Below are 16,423 nucleotides of genomic sequence, written 5' to 3'. Positions count from 1 at the left end.
ACGTGTCAAATCATCTTTAGATTGGTCACCGCTGATGTGAGTCCTACATCCCAGGCAGTCAAACCAATAGCATCCAAACAACAGGCCAGGCTCCAAGAGGAGGGGGGGTGTACATTAGTTTTGTTTGTTGATTTGGACGGCGCGATCAACAGCCAACATTAGGTGCTGCTCTGCCAAACGTATCAATACCTGGCCATGTTTTCTCACCTATGCCAACACCAACGCCAAAACAAGCCAGAAAGAAAAGTCGCCGGGAGATCTTTAAAAGAGTCTTAGGTATTTGCTCGAGGTGGGTGGCTGAAAGTTAATGATTCTTTCTGTCTTAGGAAGATATATTGTCAAGCTTGTTAAGAGTTTCCATGAACAAGAGTTAGAATTAGACCATGTGAATTATGACTTATACCATATGGAAACCATGCTTTATCAAGCGGAGACGCACGTGATGCATACCTAAAAAGCAAAGCATAGCCTTGATGAGAAGTTCTACCACGTATTCTTGTATTGATTTAGGTACTTGATGTAACGGGTTAAGCCCGAGGTTGGCTCGGCGGCCGCTCTCGCCTCTATCCCTGTCAGCAAGCGAGATTAGCTGCGTCAAGCTCAGGAGCTCAAGAGCTCCCTGAGCTCTCCTTTTCTTCCTTTCTTCTTCACCTTTGGATACTTGTTTTTAGTCACCTAGCCAGTTGTCAATATACTCGCTTGGACCGTTACAGTGAGCTTGCTTCTGCTAATCTCGCTTGTTGCTTTCCTAATTTTGCCACCTCTCTCTACTTTAGCCGCCGTATTTTCGATATTTCCGTCTACCTGCGGACTTAGGCGCTACAAGAATTGGTGGCGGCCAATACAGAGGCGTCCGGGCGCGCATTTAATAATTGGGCGGGAGGTTGCTTATTCAACTGGGAGTAAAACGCTGCCGATCGGCCCGAGGGGGCTCGGTTGAAAACTGATCATGCTGTCTGCCAGCGACTTTGTCCTTCGCATTATTGCCCAACCGACTTGTGTTGAGCAACATAGGTATAGCGTGGCATCTTCCTCCGAAATCGAAGTCGCTTTTGGATGCACTCTGCTATTAAACTGCGGCACAAAATCCCGGAATCCTACTAATTTTGTCTGCGCTTGGGTGGGCAAGTCTGAGGTCGAGATGGTCGTCGTGCTGGCGACCATAGACGTCCACTACCAGAGCCAACTTGTCCAGCTTGAGACAATTGCTAAGAAACCTGGGCGACAGAGCACTCATCGACCTTTGCATTTGGACCACCCTACGAACGAACATGTCCGAACCTAATAGCTACACAGTCGGATGGATATGCGCCATAAGTACAGAGTACGTTGCCGCACAAGCGTTCTTGGACGAGGAACACGAAGGACCGGAACATCTGTCGCCCAATGACAACAACGATTATACTCTGGGAAGAATGGGGAAACACAATGTCGTCATTGCTGTCTTACCCAGCGGGGAGTATGGCGTATCCCGCGCTGCAGGTGTTGCGAGCGACATGATGCACAGCTTCCCTAATGTCAGAATTGGTCTAATGGTTGGCATTGGTGGCGGTGCGCCAAGCCCAAAGCATGATATTCGTTTGGGTGACATTGTGGTCAGCGATCCTCGAGATGGGAATGGTGGCGTGCTACAGTACGACTTTGGCAAAACCATTCAAAGTCAGACCTTCCAGCGAACAGGCCTCTTAAACCAGCCGCCTACAGTCCTACGGGCAGCGGTAAATGGACTCAAGGCACAGTACGAGAGCAAAGGTCACCGGCTTGAAGAGAGCATAAATGGCAGTCTTCGAAAGAAGCCAAGACTACTGAAGAAGTACAGCCGCCCAAACCTAAATAGTGACAGGTTGTATCAATCCAGAGTCGTGCATCCTGTAAACGACGATGTGAGCTGCGTGGCATCCTGTGGTACTGGTCGAAAAAGGCTGGTGCTACGATCCGAACGTACTCAAGATCATGACAATTTGACGATCCACTATGGCGTTATTGCCTCGGGGAACCAGCTAATGAAGGATGCTTCGGTGAGGGACAAGCTGGCCGCGGAAGAGGACATTCTATGCTTTGAGATGGAAGCAGCGGGACTGATGAACCACTTTCCTTGCTTGGTTATACGCGGGATTTGCGATTACTCGGACTCCCACAAGAACGAGGAGTGGCAGGGCTATGCAGCAATGGCGGCCGCAGCATATGCGAAGGATCTCCTCCGCCGAATAACTCCAAATAGGGTTGAAACGGAGAAGAAAATTGGCGATATTCTATACGGTAATTCCAGGGTCTTAGAAACATACCATTAATGCATGCTTATCTTATGTATAGGCCTCCGTGAAGTCACACAAAATCAACGAGACATTGCAAAGAAGCAGCTTGAAGCCCAGACAAGCTTTGCTAAAGAGAGGCTCTCCGAGAAAGAGGAAAAGTGTCACCAACTGTTCCGCCTCACGACTGGCAGTAGGGACGCTACGTATGAGTGGTATAAAGATCGAGTGGAAGAAAGGGTTAAAGATACCTGCTTCTGGTTCCTCAAGCACGAGCACTTCCAGAAATGGATGAAGCAGGACTCCGGGCCATTACTAGTCACGGCTGATCCTGGCTGCGGAAAGTCAGTATTGGCCAAGTACCTGATAGACCAGTATCTGCCGCGACCAACAACGATCTGCTACTTCTTCTTCAAAGACCAAGACCAGAACACCGTCCGGCAAGCACTTTGTGCTCTACTTCACCAGCTCTTTGCACAGAAGCCGTTTCTGATCGGGCATGCTATGACACAGTTTCGTACGGACGGCCAAGGTTTGATCAACTCTACAGATTCGCTCTGGAAGGTTCTGCGAAACGCTATACATGATCCAAAGGCAGGGCCTGTAATCCTTGTCCTGGATGCCCTGGATGAATGCGCCGAATTAGAGTTTGCGGACCTGATGCGGAATGTAGAGAGCCAGTTCCGTAGCGACAAGTGGGGTCATGGCAAGTTAAAGTACCTTCTAACTTGCCGCCCCTATGAACAAATAGTGTCCAAGTTCCGTGGCCTGTTAGAAGTTTTTCCAAATATGCGTATACCAGGAGAGGAAGAGTCGGAAATCATTAATCAGGAGGTGAACCGCGTCATTACTCATCGGGTTAATCAGCTATTGGAGAGGAAGAACCTTTCACCCCAGATGAAGAGCCATTTAGAGAAAAGGTTACAAGAGACTACCCACCGGACCTATCTCTGGGTATACCTTGTGTTCGACTACTTAGAGAGAGAAAACTTTAAGAAGACGCTAAAGGGGATCGAATCTGCCATTGCAACGCTTCCCATGAGTATCAATGAGGCATATGAGCAGATCCTCAGCAAGTCTAAGGAACACCCGATGGTTCGGAAGGCCTTGAGTATTATCTTGGTAGCGAGTCGGCCACTAACTCTCTCGGAAATGAACATTGCCGTGAATATAGACGATAAAACGCGGTGCTTTCAGGATATTGACTTAGAAGAAGACGAGGACTTCAAGCTAAGGCTTAGATCGTGGTGTGGATTATTCATCTCAATCCATCGTGGCAAGATTTATTTCCTTCACCAAACTGCTCGCGAGTTTCTCCTTGCAGATTTGGTATGGCCTGCAACTATTCCATTACAGGCACAGTGGCATCGCTCCATTAATATCTACTGTGCGCATGCCGTCGTTGCGGAGCTCTGCATACGCTACCTGAACTTCTTCAACTACGATCTTGGCCTTCCGAAAGACGCGAACAGGGAAGCAGGTAATTCCACCGACAGCCACGCCTTCTTGGAATATTCAGCCAAATTCTGGGGGGCTCACTTCCGCGAGGCTGGCATCGTTGATAACGTTCCCATTATACATTCCGCCTTGGGAATCTGTGATCCGGGTTCCAAGAGCTACTCAGTATGGTTTAAAATCTACTGGAAGACTACAGGTATGAAGACAACGGAGCCTTTTACGAATCTTATGGTAGCATCGTACTGCGGCCACCCTGGTGTTGTCAAGCTCCTTCTAGGAAAGGGTGGGGACATCGAGCCGAGAGACACGGAGTATGGTCGGACGCCACTATTTTGGGCCGCCGAGAACGGGTACGAGGCCGTTGTCAAGCTGCTGCTCGAGCATGGCGCCTGTATCGAAGCGAAGAGCAACCGTCATCAGACGCCGCTATCACGTGCCGCCGAGAAGGGACACGATACTATCGTCAAGTTGTTGCTCGAGAAGGGTGCCGAAATCGAGACAAAGAGTATCTCTGGTCAGACGCCTTTATTGCTGGCCGCCAAGTCGGGGCGCGCGGCCATCGTCAAGCTGCTGCTGGAGAGTGGTGCCGAAGTCGAGTCGAAAGACGTCAACGGTCAGACGCCGCTATTCTGGGCCATCGCGAACGGGCGCGAGGCCGTTGTCAGGCTGCTGCTCGAGAAGGGCGCCGAAGTCGAGGCGGAGAATGATTCTGGTCAGACTCCGCTATTGGTGGCGGCCGGGAACGGGCACGAAGCTATCGTCAGGCTATTGCTTGACGGGGGTGCCGAGGTCGAGGCCAAGAATAAGGATAATCTGGCGCCGCTATTTTGGGCCGCCGCGAACGGACACGAGGCCGTTGTCAGGCTGCTTCTCGAGAAAGGCGCCTGTGTCGAAGCGAAGAGCAACCGTCATCAGACGCCGCTATCACGTGCCGCCGAGAAGGGACACGGTACTATCGTCAAGTTGTTGCTCGAGAAGGGTGCCGAAGTCGAGACGAAGAGTAACTCTGGTCGGACGCCGCTATCGCGGGCCGCTGAGAAGGGACACGAGGCTATTGTCAAGCTGCTGCTCGAGAATGGTGCCGACGCCAACGCTGAGAATAGGGATAATCTGACGCCGTTATCGTGGGCCGCCGCGAATGGGCATAAGCCTATAGTCAAGCTGCTACTCGAGAACGGCGCCAAGGTCGAGGTGAAGAGTAACTCCGGTAGAACGCCGCTATCGCGGGCTGCCGCGAGCGGGCATGTGGCCGTCGTCAAGCTGCTACTCGAGAAGGGAGCAGACATCGAAGCTCAGAAGAGGGATACTCTGACGCCGCTATGGGCTGGTGAGAGGGGGCACAAAGGTATCGTCAAGCTGCTACTCGAGAATGGCGCCGACGTCAACGCTGAGAATGGGGATTTTCTGACGCCTCTATCGTGGGCCGCCGCGAATGGACATGAGGTTATCGTCAAGCTGCTACTTGAGAACGGAGCCGACATCGAAGCTAAGAATAGGGATAACCTGACGCCACTGTCATGGGCCTCCGAGAAGGGGCACGGGGCCGTCGTCAAGCTGCTAATCGAGAAGGGCGCCGAGGTCAAGGCAAGGAGTAAGTCTGGTCGGACGCCGCTATCGCGGGCCGCTGAGAAGGGACACGAGGCTATCGCCAAGCTGCTTCTCGAAAATGGCGCCGACATCGAGGCGGGGAGTAACTCTGGCCAGACGCCGCTATTGCTAGCCGCCGAGAAAGGGCACGAGGCTATCGTCAAGCTGCTACAACGGAAATCATGATAACTAGAAGGCCATACAGTACCAGCATAACCTGTCGCCGGCAATGAGAATTTTGCAATTCCCTGTACTAGTGACCCTTTCCCTAGCTTATATATTCCTGAGCCACTCTTATGTCAGGCAATCCAGCAGGCCGCCGCTCTGGTCAGTGATGGTAATCACTGTGAAAATGCAGCCAGTCTCTTCATCGAAATTCTTGAAACGTCCCAACTGATCCACCTTATAGTCAATATACGAGTCTGCGTGCCAAGAAAGTAAGAATACAGGGGAAGGTTACCCGCGCATGACAGAATGATGTTATCCGCAGAGGCAATGTAGGGTAGCCACAATGAACGATTGTAAGGAGTGCCGTCCAATGGAGGGCTCAACGTGAGTACAAGTGAATGCGGCCAGACAACCGTGCAAGTAATCACCTTGATCCCAAATCCAAAGGACGGAAAACACTACAATACTGGGAGAACCCCTCTGCCTCAGTGACTACGAGACGGCGGGAAAAGCTGAAAATTGATCTCAGCACGGTCCGAATTTGTCACGTTTGGTGTGTTTGCGGAATCAATAGTTTGAGGTACATCATCGGCTTTTGGCAATTATTCCGCTTTGTAGATACCAGCGTCGTCAGTGTCATTCGGCGATGCTTGCAGGGTCACCATTTTCGATAATGTTAAATGATTCGAAAGGACTCGTGCGGTGCAAGAGTCGGAAACCATCACCCGGGAGGTAAACTACATCATTACACACCGGGTCGGCGAGCTGTCGCAGAAGAAGAACTTGTCCCCGCAAATCAAAAGCCATTTGGAAAAAAAGCTACAGGAGACTACCAATCGCACCTATCTCTGGGTATACCTTGTGTTTGAGTATTTGGACAAAGGGAACTTCAAAAGGACGTCGAGGGGAATTGAGTCCACCATCGCAAAGCTTGTGGCTGTCGCGCCAAGTCGGGATCAGTTCGGCGATGGAGTCGACCACGAAACCTCTTGTTTTCGAATCTGCAACGCTTGCGTTCGGCCTCGAAACACGATGCACGGAAAGGTGACCAAGCGGCATAACAGGTACGCGGGTGTGGAGGATGCTATGATGCATGGTGGTGCCCCATATCGAAAGTACGCTGTGTTGAGTCATCAGCCAAACGCAGCCCCCGTACTCCATATTTGTTGTTTCATGGTCCACCTACAGAGGTGTTGGTGCTGGCTTGTATATCAGTCTTCCACATCGTCCTCGAAACCATCCTCTTCGTCCAAAAAGTCGTTGCTGATCAGGTCCTGGCTTCGTGATCCATCAGAACCAGTGACTGGGCTGATAGTCGTTGAATATCGTGCCGTGGAACCATTTTCTAATATGATATTGTAAGCAACAGGTCCGGTCGATGATAATCGGCAGCAGATAGAGCGTACTACCGCGAGGGCATTGATAAACCCTTACCTTCTAGACTTGGCACAGAACATACACTATTCACACTCTGCGGACTGTGTAAATTGTGAACGTATTTTGAAGCCTCGTTCTTGATCCAAATGTCAATATCTGGGTGCTGGCAGCTGGCATGGCTTATGAGCAAGTCTTTCAGCTGAGACGGCTCTTGAAGAAGGTTCATGTATTCTGCCTGGAGATCACCATGGATAGCTTCCAGTCCAGATTTCTTCTCCTCTAGGTTTTCAGTCCACTGCTTCTTGCGTTTTCGACAATTGGAAGCGGTGACTCGGTTTCGTTCGAGTGCTCCTTCGCGCCGATTCTTTGATTGATGCTTGTTGAATTCATCTAGCTATGGATGACGTACGCCCCTGTGTTGGTGGTGAGGCCTCCTCACGTGAGGTCTGTTTCAGCCATCGTTTGAAGCCATTCGCAGGCTGCTGGCTCCGCCGCCAAAGACGGCGGTGGAAACAATAGTAACACCTTCCGCAAAAAGCGTACCCTGAAATCCAATTTGATCAAAAAAGAGCATCTGACGCCCTATAAAATCCGGAAAAGCGTTAGGAAACCGTGGTCGGAACTCGTCGGGTGAAACGATCCGCCAGCAATAGTCGAAAAATATTATGCTCAATGCCAAAAATCGGTTCGCCTATGTATAAAGAGAGGGGGAGGTTTCCATCAACATCAATAGCGCCACCATCGACTCCATAGTCCAGCAGCAACCGAATTCCTCTCTCTTCCAAACAAATAGATCGTACGTAACATCGAAGTGCATTTCTTTGACGATGGTCTCTGGTCTGTGACAAGTCAATTTCGTGGATCTTGCATGTCGCCACTAAGCATTCTTATCCCCAGAGCCATGAAATGGAAAAACCAGAAAATAAAGCTGGATGAACATACGGTGAGATTGTTCATTATCTGTAGAATTATTTTTTGCGTGCTACAACTGAAGTCTCCTGATCAAATCCGTAGCCGTTTCAAATATAACCGAAACAAGGGGAAGGCACTTCCTGAAGAAAGACGACGCACGCCGAAAAATTTTGTTCAGATGAACTGAGGCAATCTTCAACCCGCAAAAAGTAAAAGGGAGACCCTAAGATATATGATCGATCTTACCCCAGGTAACCCATGTTGTTATTGGAACCATGAGAACACAGCAGGCGATACTGATAACTTCGGTAAACGAAGAACAAGTTGACATTAAATTGGCTCAGATGTCTGGGCAACAGCTAGAAGTATGGGCAACAAAGTGGCTTACTCAGGTGGCAAGTTTCCAAGAGGAGATGGAAGCTAGTTGGAGATAAGTCCAACTTGGAAGTCAGAACAAGGGAGACGGGTGGCCGAGCTTTCGGTGATGGCTTCACTGGCGCTTTGCCAATCCTCTCCTAATCCACCCAATACACCCAATCCACAACAGCTTCCAGTGGATACACTATATTGGGATATTCAGTGGATTATGATCTACCCACTGCACTCGAGCATTCAGTGGATTGAGTGGAGTGGCTTTCAACCCTGTCCGCAACTGACGTGCCGGGTCCTGATGTCGGCGATGCGTGCCGCTCATATGTCTTTCCAAATCAGGGCTGGTAATTGAAAAGCGGTTAGTAGACCCCCAAACAAGTCTGGGGCTGAAACTTGCAGAAGATGCCGCAATTTGTCACAGTTTGAAAGTTGTGGCACCTGTGCGTTCGACAGGCTGACGACAGTACATGCTGCTTTGGTGAGTAGTCCCCTAAGTCCGGTTCAAACACTTGTGATATCCCAGCAGGAGGCTGGAAGTCTCGTCACTGGGCTCTCTACCTGCAGGGTCAGACGGCCGACGGTGACCGACATTGCGCTTACATGCTGTGGCCTGGCTTGGATCGACAGTCAGCCTCATCCGGAAGATCCATCCGTTCTCCGCAGCAAACTGTTTATATCTTGGTCTACCAATGAATCTCGAGCTGACGACCGCCTGCTGTAACGTTATGAGACTCATAATTAGCTACGTCATATTACGGCACACAAGTAGACTCTGTCGCAAAATCAAATGTTGTTACTAAATTCTGCTTGGACACCATTTTCTGCAGCCGTTTTTAAATGGCAATTGATAGGGACGCTACATGCCTTGAGGGCGGCAGATGATTCCACTCTTTTTTGTAGAAAATCAAGAGTCTCTCGTTGCCCGATTCACAGGGGATCTTCTGCCCGATCGTGCAAACAAGTGAAGTGTGACAAGACGTTGGGGCTTTTAGGGACGGGCCGATCCTAGCCTCATAGTCGCGGTCTGGAGGAGTAGAGGTGGGTCCACACAGCCAGCCATCGTTCAGATGGCCGCCAAGGTCGGTACTGGAGCTGACGACAACGTCGCTACATGTATCCTGCGTACGTTCCAGAGTCTAATTGGAGTACCTGAGCTGAACAGGCGGTGCCGACGAAAATCCTGACCCATCCCGGCAAAGGTGTATTAAGATGCCTGCCTGGCTCTCCAACAGCCACGATGGTTGCATGTGGATCCACACACATTATGTTTTGCCACATCACTAAGAATCGACCCAAGCTGCGGCGTTCTGTAAATTTGCCCTGATCCCTTCAACCCACCACTGGCAAAGATTGAAACGTAAAACCGTATGCGATGTGCCATGACAGCAGGGAATCATCAAACAGGCGGCTGAGTACATTTCGTCTACCGTTGGTACTCCACCGACTACAGAAGGGCTTTTGAAGCTGAGATTAAAACTGTAATAGTTGCACAGGAAGTTGCGATTGCACGGTCAAAATTCTGTGGTTCAAGTAAGCAATATGTAGCCCGCAGCTTGTGAGCTCAAAAAAACGCTTTGCAACAGAAGACTGAAGCGCACTGAGACCTGCAGGCGCTCGAGCTTCCCAAATTGCGATCGGAGCTGTTATACACAGATTTTCCGTTTACTGAATGTTATGCATATGATCGACACGGACGTAAGGGCCTTGTCTGACCTGGACAACAGGCAGTGATGGGATAAGGCTGCATGATTTTCTTCCTCTAACTCCTTTATGGGGAAAGCTGAAAGCAAGTCGACCAAACAAGAAGGCATGCAACCCGAAATATTCGAAGCAATGTGTCGATCTTGGAGTAATTCTTGGATCTGAGACCTGTCACAAAGTCACGAAAGCCTGAGCCTCATTGCCGCACTGCTGCCTAACCCAAGGCAGACTCTTGTACTTTGATTGGAAGCGCCTCGTCCTCTCCAGGCCGCGGTGATGCTGCAAACATGCCGATCAAATAAGCTGCTCCAGTCGTACTGGCACATATCACTGAATCACATTAGCTGATGGGACGTGCCGCAAAGCCTGACTTCTCCGTGTGTGCTACACTTGGTTTATGGCCCCGGAATTGCCGATCGATGTCTCTGTGCAGCCTCTTGCAAGCCGGCGATCCTTGAAAAGGATATGAGGCATTGTTAAAATGGCGTAAGCTACTAGATCAAATGATCAGCAAGTCAACGCAGGCGCACCTTGTGCCCATACTGATGACATAAAGCCGTAACGTACATCCTTATGTGAGAGCTCAGTTATTCTCTCTTGACACGAAGCCAGATTTGGGGATCCGCCTTTGGCAGCACAGAAGGCAAGTCTGGACGAACAATGCAGTGGATGGTCACCACCGGGCCGTGATTGGCTCTAGTTACCGACGCCGTTGACGGCAATCTGGGGTGCTCGATTGAGCATCCATACGTCATAGTAAGCGATGTCTCTGGTTTTCCGACCTTTCCCTCCTATTTAGCAACTTCCACATATGTGGTCCACTTCGTAGTGGAGTGTAAGCAGAACTAGCATTCTGCTCTTAGCTATGGAAAATACATAGTAAGAAGGATCAACTATTAAACCCGACTCTACCACTTACAGCATCTCGGCCAAAGGTAGTTATATATGAACAGATAGATGAAATCCTGTTCTTTTTAACGATGCTACCTTGGCCAAAAAAAAAAACTTCAATTAAAGACTAGCACATAAACCTATATTCTACGCTCTTGAACCAGTCATAGTTACAGTACCAGTTATCGCCATCGAGAATTGTCCCGTTGGTAATGGTGGATGTGGTGAGGTGGCAGGATGTGTATGTGTCCCACCTGAGGATCCAGGGCGTGGTGCGCCTTGTTTTCCTAATTGCTGGCGCTTTTGTGGAGTAACTCGTTTGCGGCGCCAGATACTCCGTCAGTGATCATTGGTTGCAACAGAAACAGTTAAGACCTGCGCTGCGGTGTAACGCGAGCAGTCACAACTAGAAACCCGTTCAATATTTGATCTACCTATCTGCTCCAAGCAGTGATGCATTCGGTATTGAATAACCCCTGTCAATATTCTCAATACATATTGAGGATATTGATTTTCTCCATATTGACTCTTCAATATGGGGTTCTTCAATATTGAGGGATATTGAAGATATTGAGAATATTGAAAACCATAACGTATCAACCAAATTTAGCTACGATTGAGCACAATACAGATTAGGGTCACCTTCTTGAGAAAGTTCTGGCTGCAGCTCAAACTTCCGCGGCAAATTAAAGGCGTGATGTGGCAGTAAAAAGCGAATTGTGCAGCTCAGGACCTTGAGCTTCTGCTACTCGACCAGTCGGGTAGTCCATGGAGATCGAGAATATTTGGCTTAGTAATCCATGTTTTCTCAATATTCTCAATATCCTCAATACTTTCTCAATAATTCAATACTCAATACTCAATATTCAATACTCAATACGGGACTTCTTCAATATTGAACTTTTTCAATACGGGGTCATATTGAGTATTGAGTATTTAATGCGTCACGGGGAGCCTCCAAGTATTCTTCACGTCCACGACCCGCCCAAGCGGGTTGAACTGGCTGAGTGGGTTGTTTTCTGAATATGAGCGCCATTTGCAATACAGAGATATTTACAGAAGTAAGAATGTCTCCGTACTGTCTCGCGCGGATGCAATCAACCCATCCGTGTTCTAAATTTGCGGCCGATGGCCCGCTTCGGCCAGTATACGCACTCTCGGCACTAAACGCAACAAATCCCTAGTCAAGAAAGACAATGCCTGCATTTTCATCTCCGGAATGAAACATGTCTTAGACTTCATCAGCCAGGACGGCTCGAAGTTTCTCATACAGGGAAAGGTTGAAAAATATATAAGTAGGGCTTAAGTCGCCATTTAAACAAATATTGATATATCATAGCAAAACAGCTCATTCCACCGATTGAGCCTCTATCTGTTTCGTCAATTTGAAGACCCAAGACAATGAAGTTCATCCGGATCCCCGTATTCGTCGCCCTTCTGATTCCTGCGATTGCCATGCCGGCCAGAGAGAATGCCGAGCAGTTGTCCAATGTAATGGCCGTCGCAGGGGGTCCCTGCCGTGACGCTGAGCACGTCTGCCGTGGGTTCGGCGGCGAAGACCTCTGCAATAGCCGTGTAAGTACCTACCTGCAGACTTGTTCGAAGATGGCCTCTAACGTTGAATAAAGTGCAAGCAGTGCGGCTACGGTAGTGGCTCCTGCGGCGGGACCGCCTGGCAGTAAGTGAATGCTACCTCGGAAGCCAGCTGTGACCTTGCTAACACTAGATGTCTAAGGACTTGTCAGTGCCTATAGGGCATGAATGGCAAATCCAGTGTGTAAGTTTTATCCCCGAACGCGAAGAAATCTTTCTGGCGGCAAATTGACCAGACAGGCGACAGTCGTGACTACGATTTCTTGTGGTGGGTTAGTTTGACGAGGGTGGAATGTTTTCATAGATTGCGGTTGGAAAGCTTCGGTCGTTGTATGGAGTTCTCCTCCGGAGTTTAAGCTCGGCCGACCGCTAGCACGTCCCTGTCTCCGCTCCGCGAGCGGCAGCGACGAGGGCAGCGACACTTAAAATATCACAAAATATGGATCAAAAAGTTGATTAATCTCCTGCCGCTCCATGAAGCACCCTCTGTTAAATTTGTATGTATGTCCCTGTAACTATGTCAGCCTCACGCACGCAGATCGGGGAACAAACAGTGTCCTGGTTGACTAATTGTGCGATCGGCAAGCCTTGGTTCAAATGCCCTGGTCATTAGGCTATTGCCACTGAGCAAAGAAGATCGCCTGGGGCTGGTATCCCCTTCAAGATCCAGACCTGCCCTGACCAACGGCTCGTTTTTTAATCCCACATCATCCACTGCTCCTCTGTGGACGTACAATGAATGTAGCAGACCGGCCGCAACATGACTGACCGTCAATACCATCAGAATGAGGCCGAAAACGACCACGGGGCCAATGCTCCTGAATCTGTCGATATGCTGTCGCCACTGACGGTTGGTTCAAACATCGGAGAGTTGCAGAGGCAGTATCAGTCGCAGTACCGGTCAACCCACGAACAATATCAGTCATCCCAGCGCTCACCTATGGCTCCCGACCATACTGAAAAGGAAGCAGTCTTGGTGGGACATGACAGTACAGGCTTACACATCGTGCCCTCAGAGCACAAGGCCGAATACCCAGAGACGGTGACAACAGCAAGCCCGCAAATAAAGCCGATTACCAAGGAGAGCGCGACGCCAGCAATTCCAGAAACTAAGAATCATTCGCTCCCCGCGGATCGTGATGGAGATGGAGGAATAAAAAAAAAAGACCACAGGAAGATATTGGGCTTCAGCCGCAAGGTGTTTATACCACTTGCAGTTGCTCTTGTTATTATCATCGCGGCCGCCATTGGCGGGGGCGTTGGTGGCGCCGTTGCCTCTCGAAAGTCGGATAACGGCGCCTCCTCATCGACAACTAGCAGCAGGTGAGACTTATTACCACATCAAAACGGAATAAATATCTTCATTTCACCACAACCATACTAATATGATTCAGTTCTTCTACGGTCCCGTCATCAACCTCATCCACTCCAACTAGTTCAACCTCATCGACTACCAGCGCATCCGCGACGGCGACGATCCACTTTCTCAACAACCAGACCTGGCCGAAGGGCGATACATTCGCTTTCCAGGGCTTTTCAAGAGACAACTTTACAGGTGTTGCCTCGGACATCGTCACTGGTGATGGTGGGAAAGAGTTTGGGGTCGATTTCAAGTTTGACCTTCACAGCTACGTGTGGATACCGAATATTAATAATTGCTGTATAAATTTCTGTGCTAATAGCACCAAGGAGGGCAAAGTTGGGTGGCATTGCCGCGAAGTAAAGAAAGACCAGGCATCGGGACCAGTCCCACGCATTAAAGTGTGGTGTGACGATACACAAAGCGAGGCTATTTCAGACGAGAGAGGATGTGACACACCAAAGTAGGGACTTTAAGAAACCATTTGCTAATATATTTCCCCAAGTTATCAGTAAGTCCCACGTGCAATCAGACATCGCACTTTCCCCGAAAAGGCTAAAAATACTCTCAGAAGTTTAAAATCTGGCACCGCGGTCTACACTCTGTCACTGTGATCGAATAGCTGGGAACCGAGTTCGCATCTGCGCTCTCTTGTTCATCCAGGATCCCGAAATTCACATCCAGCACCCGCTTCAGTACAGCGACCCCAATTAGTGGGGGCACGCACCTGTCTCTAACAATCTGGATCGCGTTCCGTCTCAGAGCGGTCATAGTGTTTAGGCTCGCAAGTTGGCATTGCTTACCACTTCTTGCGGGATGTCTCCTCTTAAGTCTTCAGCTTCCGATTCAAGACAGGAAGGTAAGACCTCTGAGCCTGAGTTGCGTCGACGAAATTTCTCAAGTCAGGTTTGGGCCACAAGTGGGTGATTCTGGGAACTTCCGCCAAGCCGCGCAGGGGTCGCATGTGACTTACCACTGCCCTGCTTCAAGAGCCCCTTCACCCCGCAATGGCTCCTCCTGTCCCCTTCAACCTTCATGTGGCAAATACCTTCCAGCCAGAATTAAATATGTGTGCGGACGACGATGTCGTCTACCTTTATACAATACGCCGTTCGGTAGTGCCTCCTGCATCGGCGACCGATACAAACCCAATCAATTCGAACCGTACCAAGCGTCTTGCCATACGGCGGCATCGGTCTCAAGACAAACGTGTGTCTCCCTTGCAAGGCCGCAGAAGCAGCCATAGCAACCGGCACAAACCGCAGGTAACAGTGCGCAAGGCGAAACCAAGATGGACCGTTCCTCACGAGATAAGAAACAAATGTGTCCGATTGGGCTGGACTCCTAATGCCGTCAATGGTGAGCATGAAAGTGTGTTTGGCCTGTTTGATGCAGCCGGGCGCTTCTGTCGCCGGATTGGCACTGAATCACCTTCCTCCGAATCAATAAAACATAAAAACATCAAATATTTTGAAAGATTTAGCGGATTGTCAAATATTCAGGTTAGGAACATGGTATTGCAACTTTTAATGGGAAAATATGGTCCAACCTCAGGAACAGGGGAAATATGAGTGTCACCCGTGTTTTGTCAAGCATCCCATGGATGAACATGATGGCAACATAGTACGAAGCCGAAATCCAGGAGACTGTACGTGTTTGTCACAAGCCGTGATGGCATTTATCTTTCAGGGCGTCTCTATTATAGTTACAGTTCCAATTTAACGATCTCAATTTCGATCAATAGTTATGCAAGCGCTATTCATATATACTATGCGTAAAACAGTGAGAAAGTGTCTAAATGTTCGGGGAATGTTCATGGGATACTATGAATAGAATCAGTTAAATAGGGAACTCGAATGATAGTGTGAATTTATACATTATGATTAAGGTTCCTCCTTCTTAATGACAATAAATTGATAGTTCTATAACGCCGAAATGAGGCCAGGGAAACTACCGATGCTCCGTGACGTCCAAACATTGCAATGTTACCCTGAGCATTGAGTAACAGCAGCAGGGTCATCTTCGGCGTTTTTAAGGGCGTTGTTGAGCCGTTTCTAACTTGTCGACGGGGGTAAATCGATCAAGATATGTAAGAAGCCAACTGACGTATTAGCCACCTGACTTATCAACGGAAAATCTTTTTGTGCTTGTACCTTGTGACTTGCGTGCTACTTGAATTTGGAGTCACAGACAACCGTAAGGGTGTTTCCCTTTTGGAGGCAATTGTCGCTTCTCTTTTGGAAGGGTCTGCCAGGAAATTGTCACCTTTATGGCGTGCGTTCGGTCAGTTCAGCTTCGAGAAGTCGACTTACGCCTGCCCTCTCCCACAGGTTTGTTTTTACGCTGTCGGTGTTGCACGGCTTCAAATACAAACGGCATTGAGGTAAATGGTTAGATGAATGATTACTATAATTGCTTTGGGTCAGACGAGTGCATTATAGCTCATAGCAAGTGGCAGTGCTGGATTCGCAGTCGATTAAGATGAATATGTTGCCTCTCTATCAAAGACAGCATTGAAAGAAAACAGGGAACAGGCAAGTCAAATGATTCCCTCACAAAGCAAGCCTCATGCCTGGACAGTCTGACTTCCTCCATTATGTTAAATGCTGTTCCCGGCGGTGTCCAACACACTACGAGGAGGGGTCTTCCATGTTGAACATGATACAACATCACGTGCAACGTCCAGCCTGCGCCTTCCATAAATAGCCTACGTTGGCGGCATCTCTTCCGCTGTGACGTTCAACATTCCAGA

The 16,423-nt window shown here is 49.2% G+C and overlaps 2 protein-coding genes across 2 annotated transcripts; both read left to right on the top strand.

The window, feature by feature from the left end:
* Window positions 1-1,271: 1,271 nt before the first annotated feature.
* On the top strand, window positions 1,272-5,483 carry VFPPC_18281 (ankyrin repeat-containing protein; the record flags this gene model as incomplete). The annotated part of the gene is made up of 2 exons (XM_018288887.1): window positions 1,272-2,259; window positions 2,314-5,483. The coding sequence occupies 2 exons, from the start codon at window positions 1,272-1,274 to the stop codon at window positions 5,481-5,483; spliced, it is 4,158 nt and encodes a 1,385-aa protein (XP_018137502.1).
* A 7,588-nt stretch (window positions 5,484-13,071) lies between these two features.
* Window positions 13,072-14,138, top strand: VFPPC_14779 (hypothetical protein; the record flags this gene model as incomplete). Its single annotated transcript, XM_018292547.1, has 3 exons — window positions 13,072-13,634; window positions 13,706-13,943; window positions 14,001-14,138. 3 exons carry the CDS (start codon window positions 13,072-13,074, stop codon window positions 14,136-14,138), a joined length of 939 nt encoding a protein of 312 aa, XP_018137501.1.
* Between the last annotated feature and the right edge of the window lie 2,285 nt (window positions 14,139-16,423).

Source organism: Pochonia chlamydosporia, assembly GCF_001653235.2.
Source record: "Pochonia chlamydosporia 170 chromosome Unknown PCv3seq00011, whole genome shotgun sequence".
Classification (NCBI taxonomy): domain Eukaryota; kingdom Fungi; phylum Ascomycota; class Sordariomycetes; order Hypocreales; family Clavicipitaceae; genus Pochonia; species Pochonia chlamydosporia.
The sequence above is the reverse complement of the archived record's forward strand: the minus strand, read 5'-3'. Positions and strand labels throughout refer to the sequence as shown.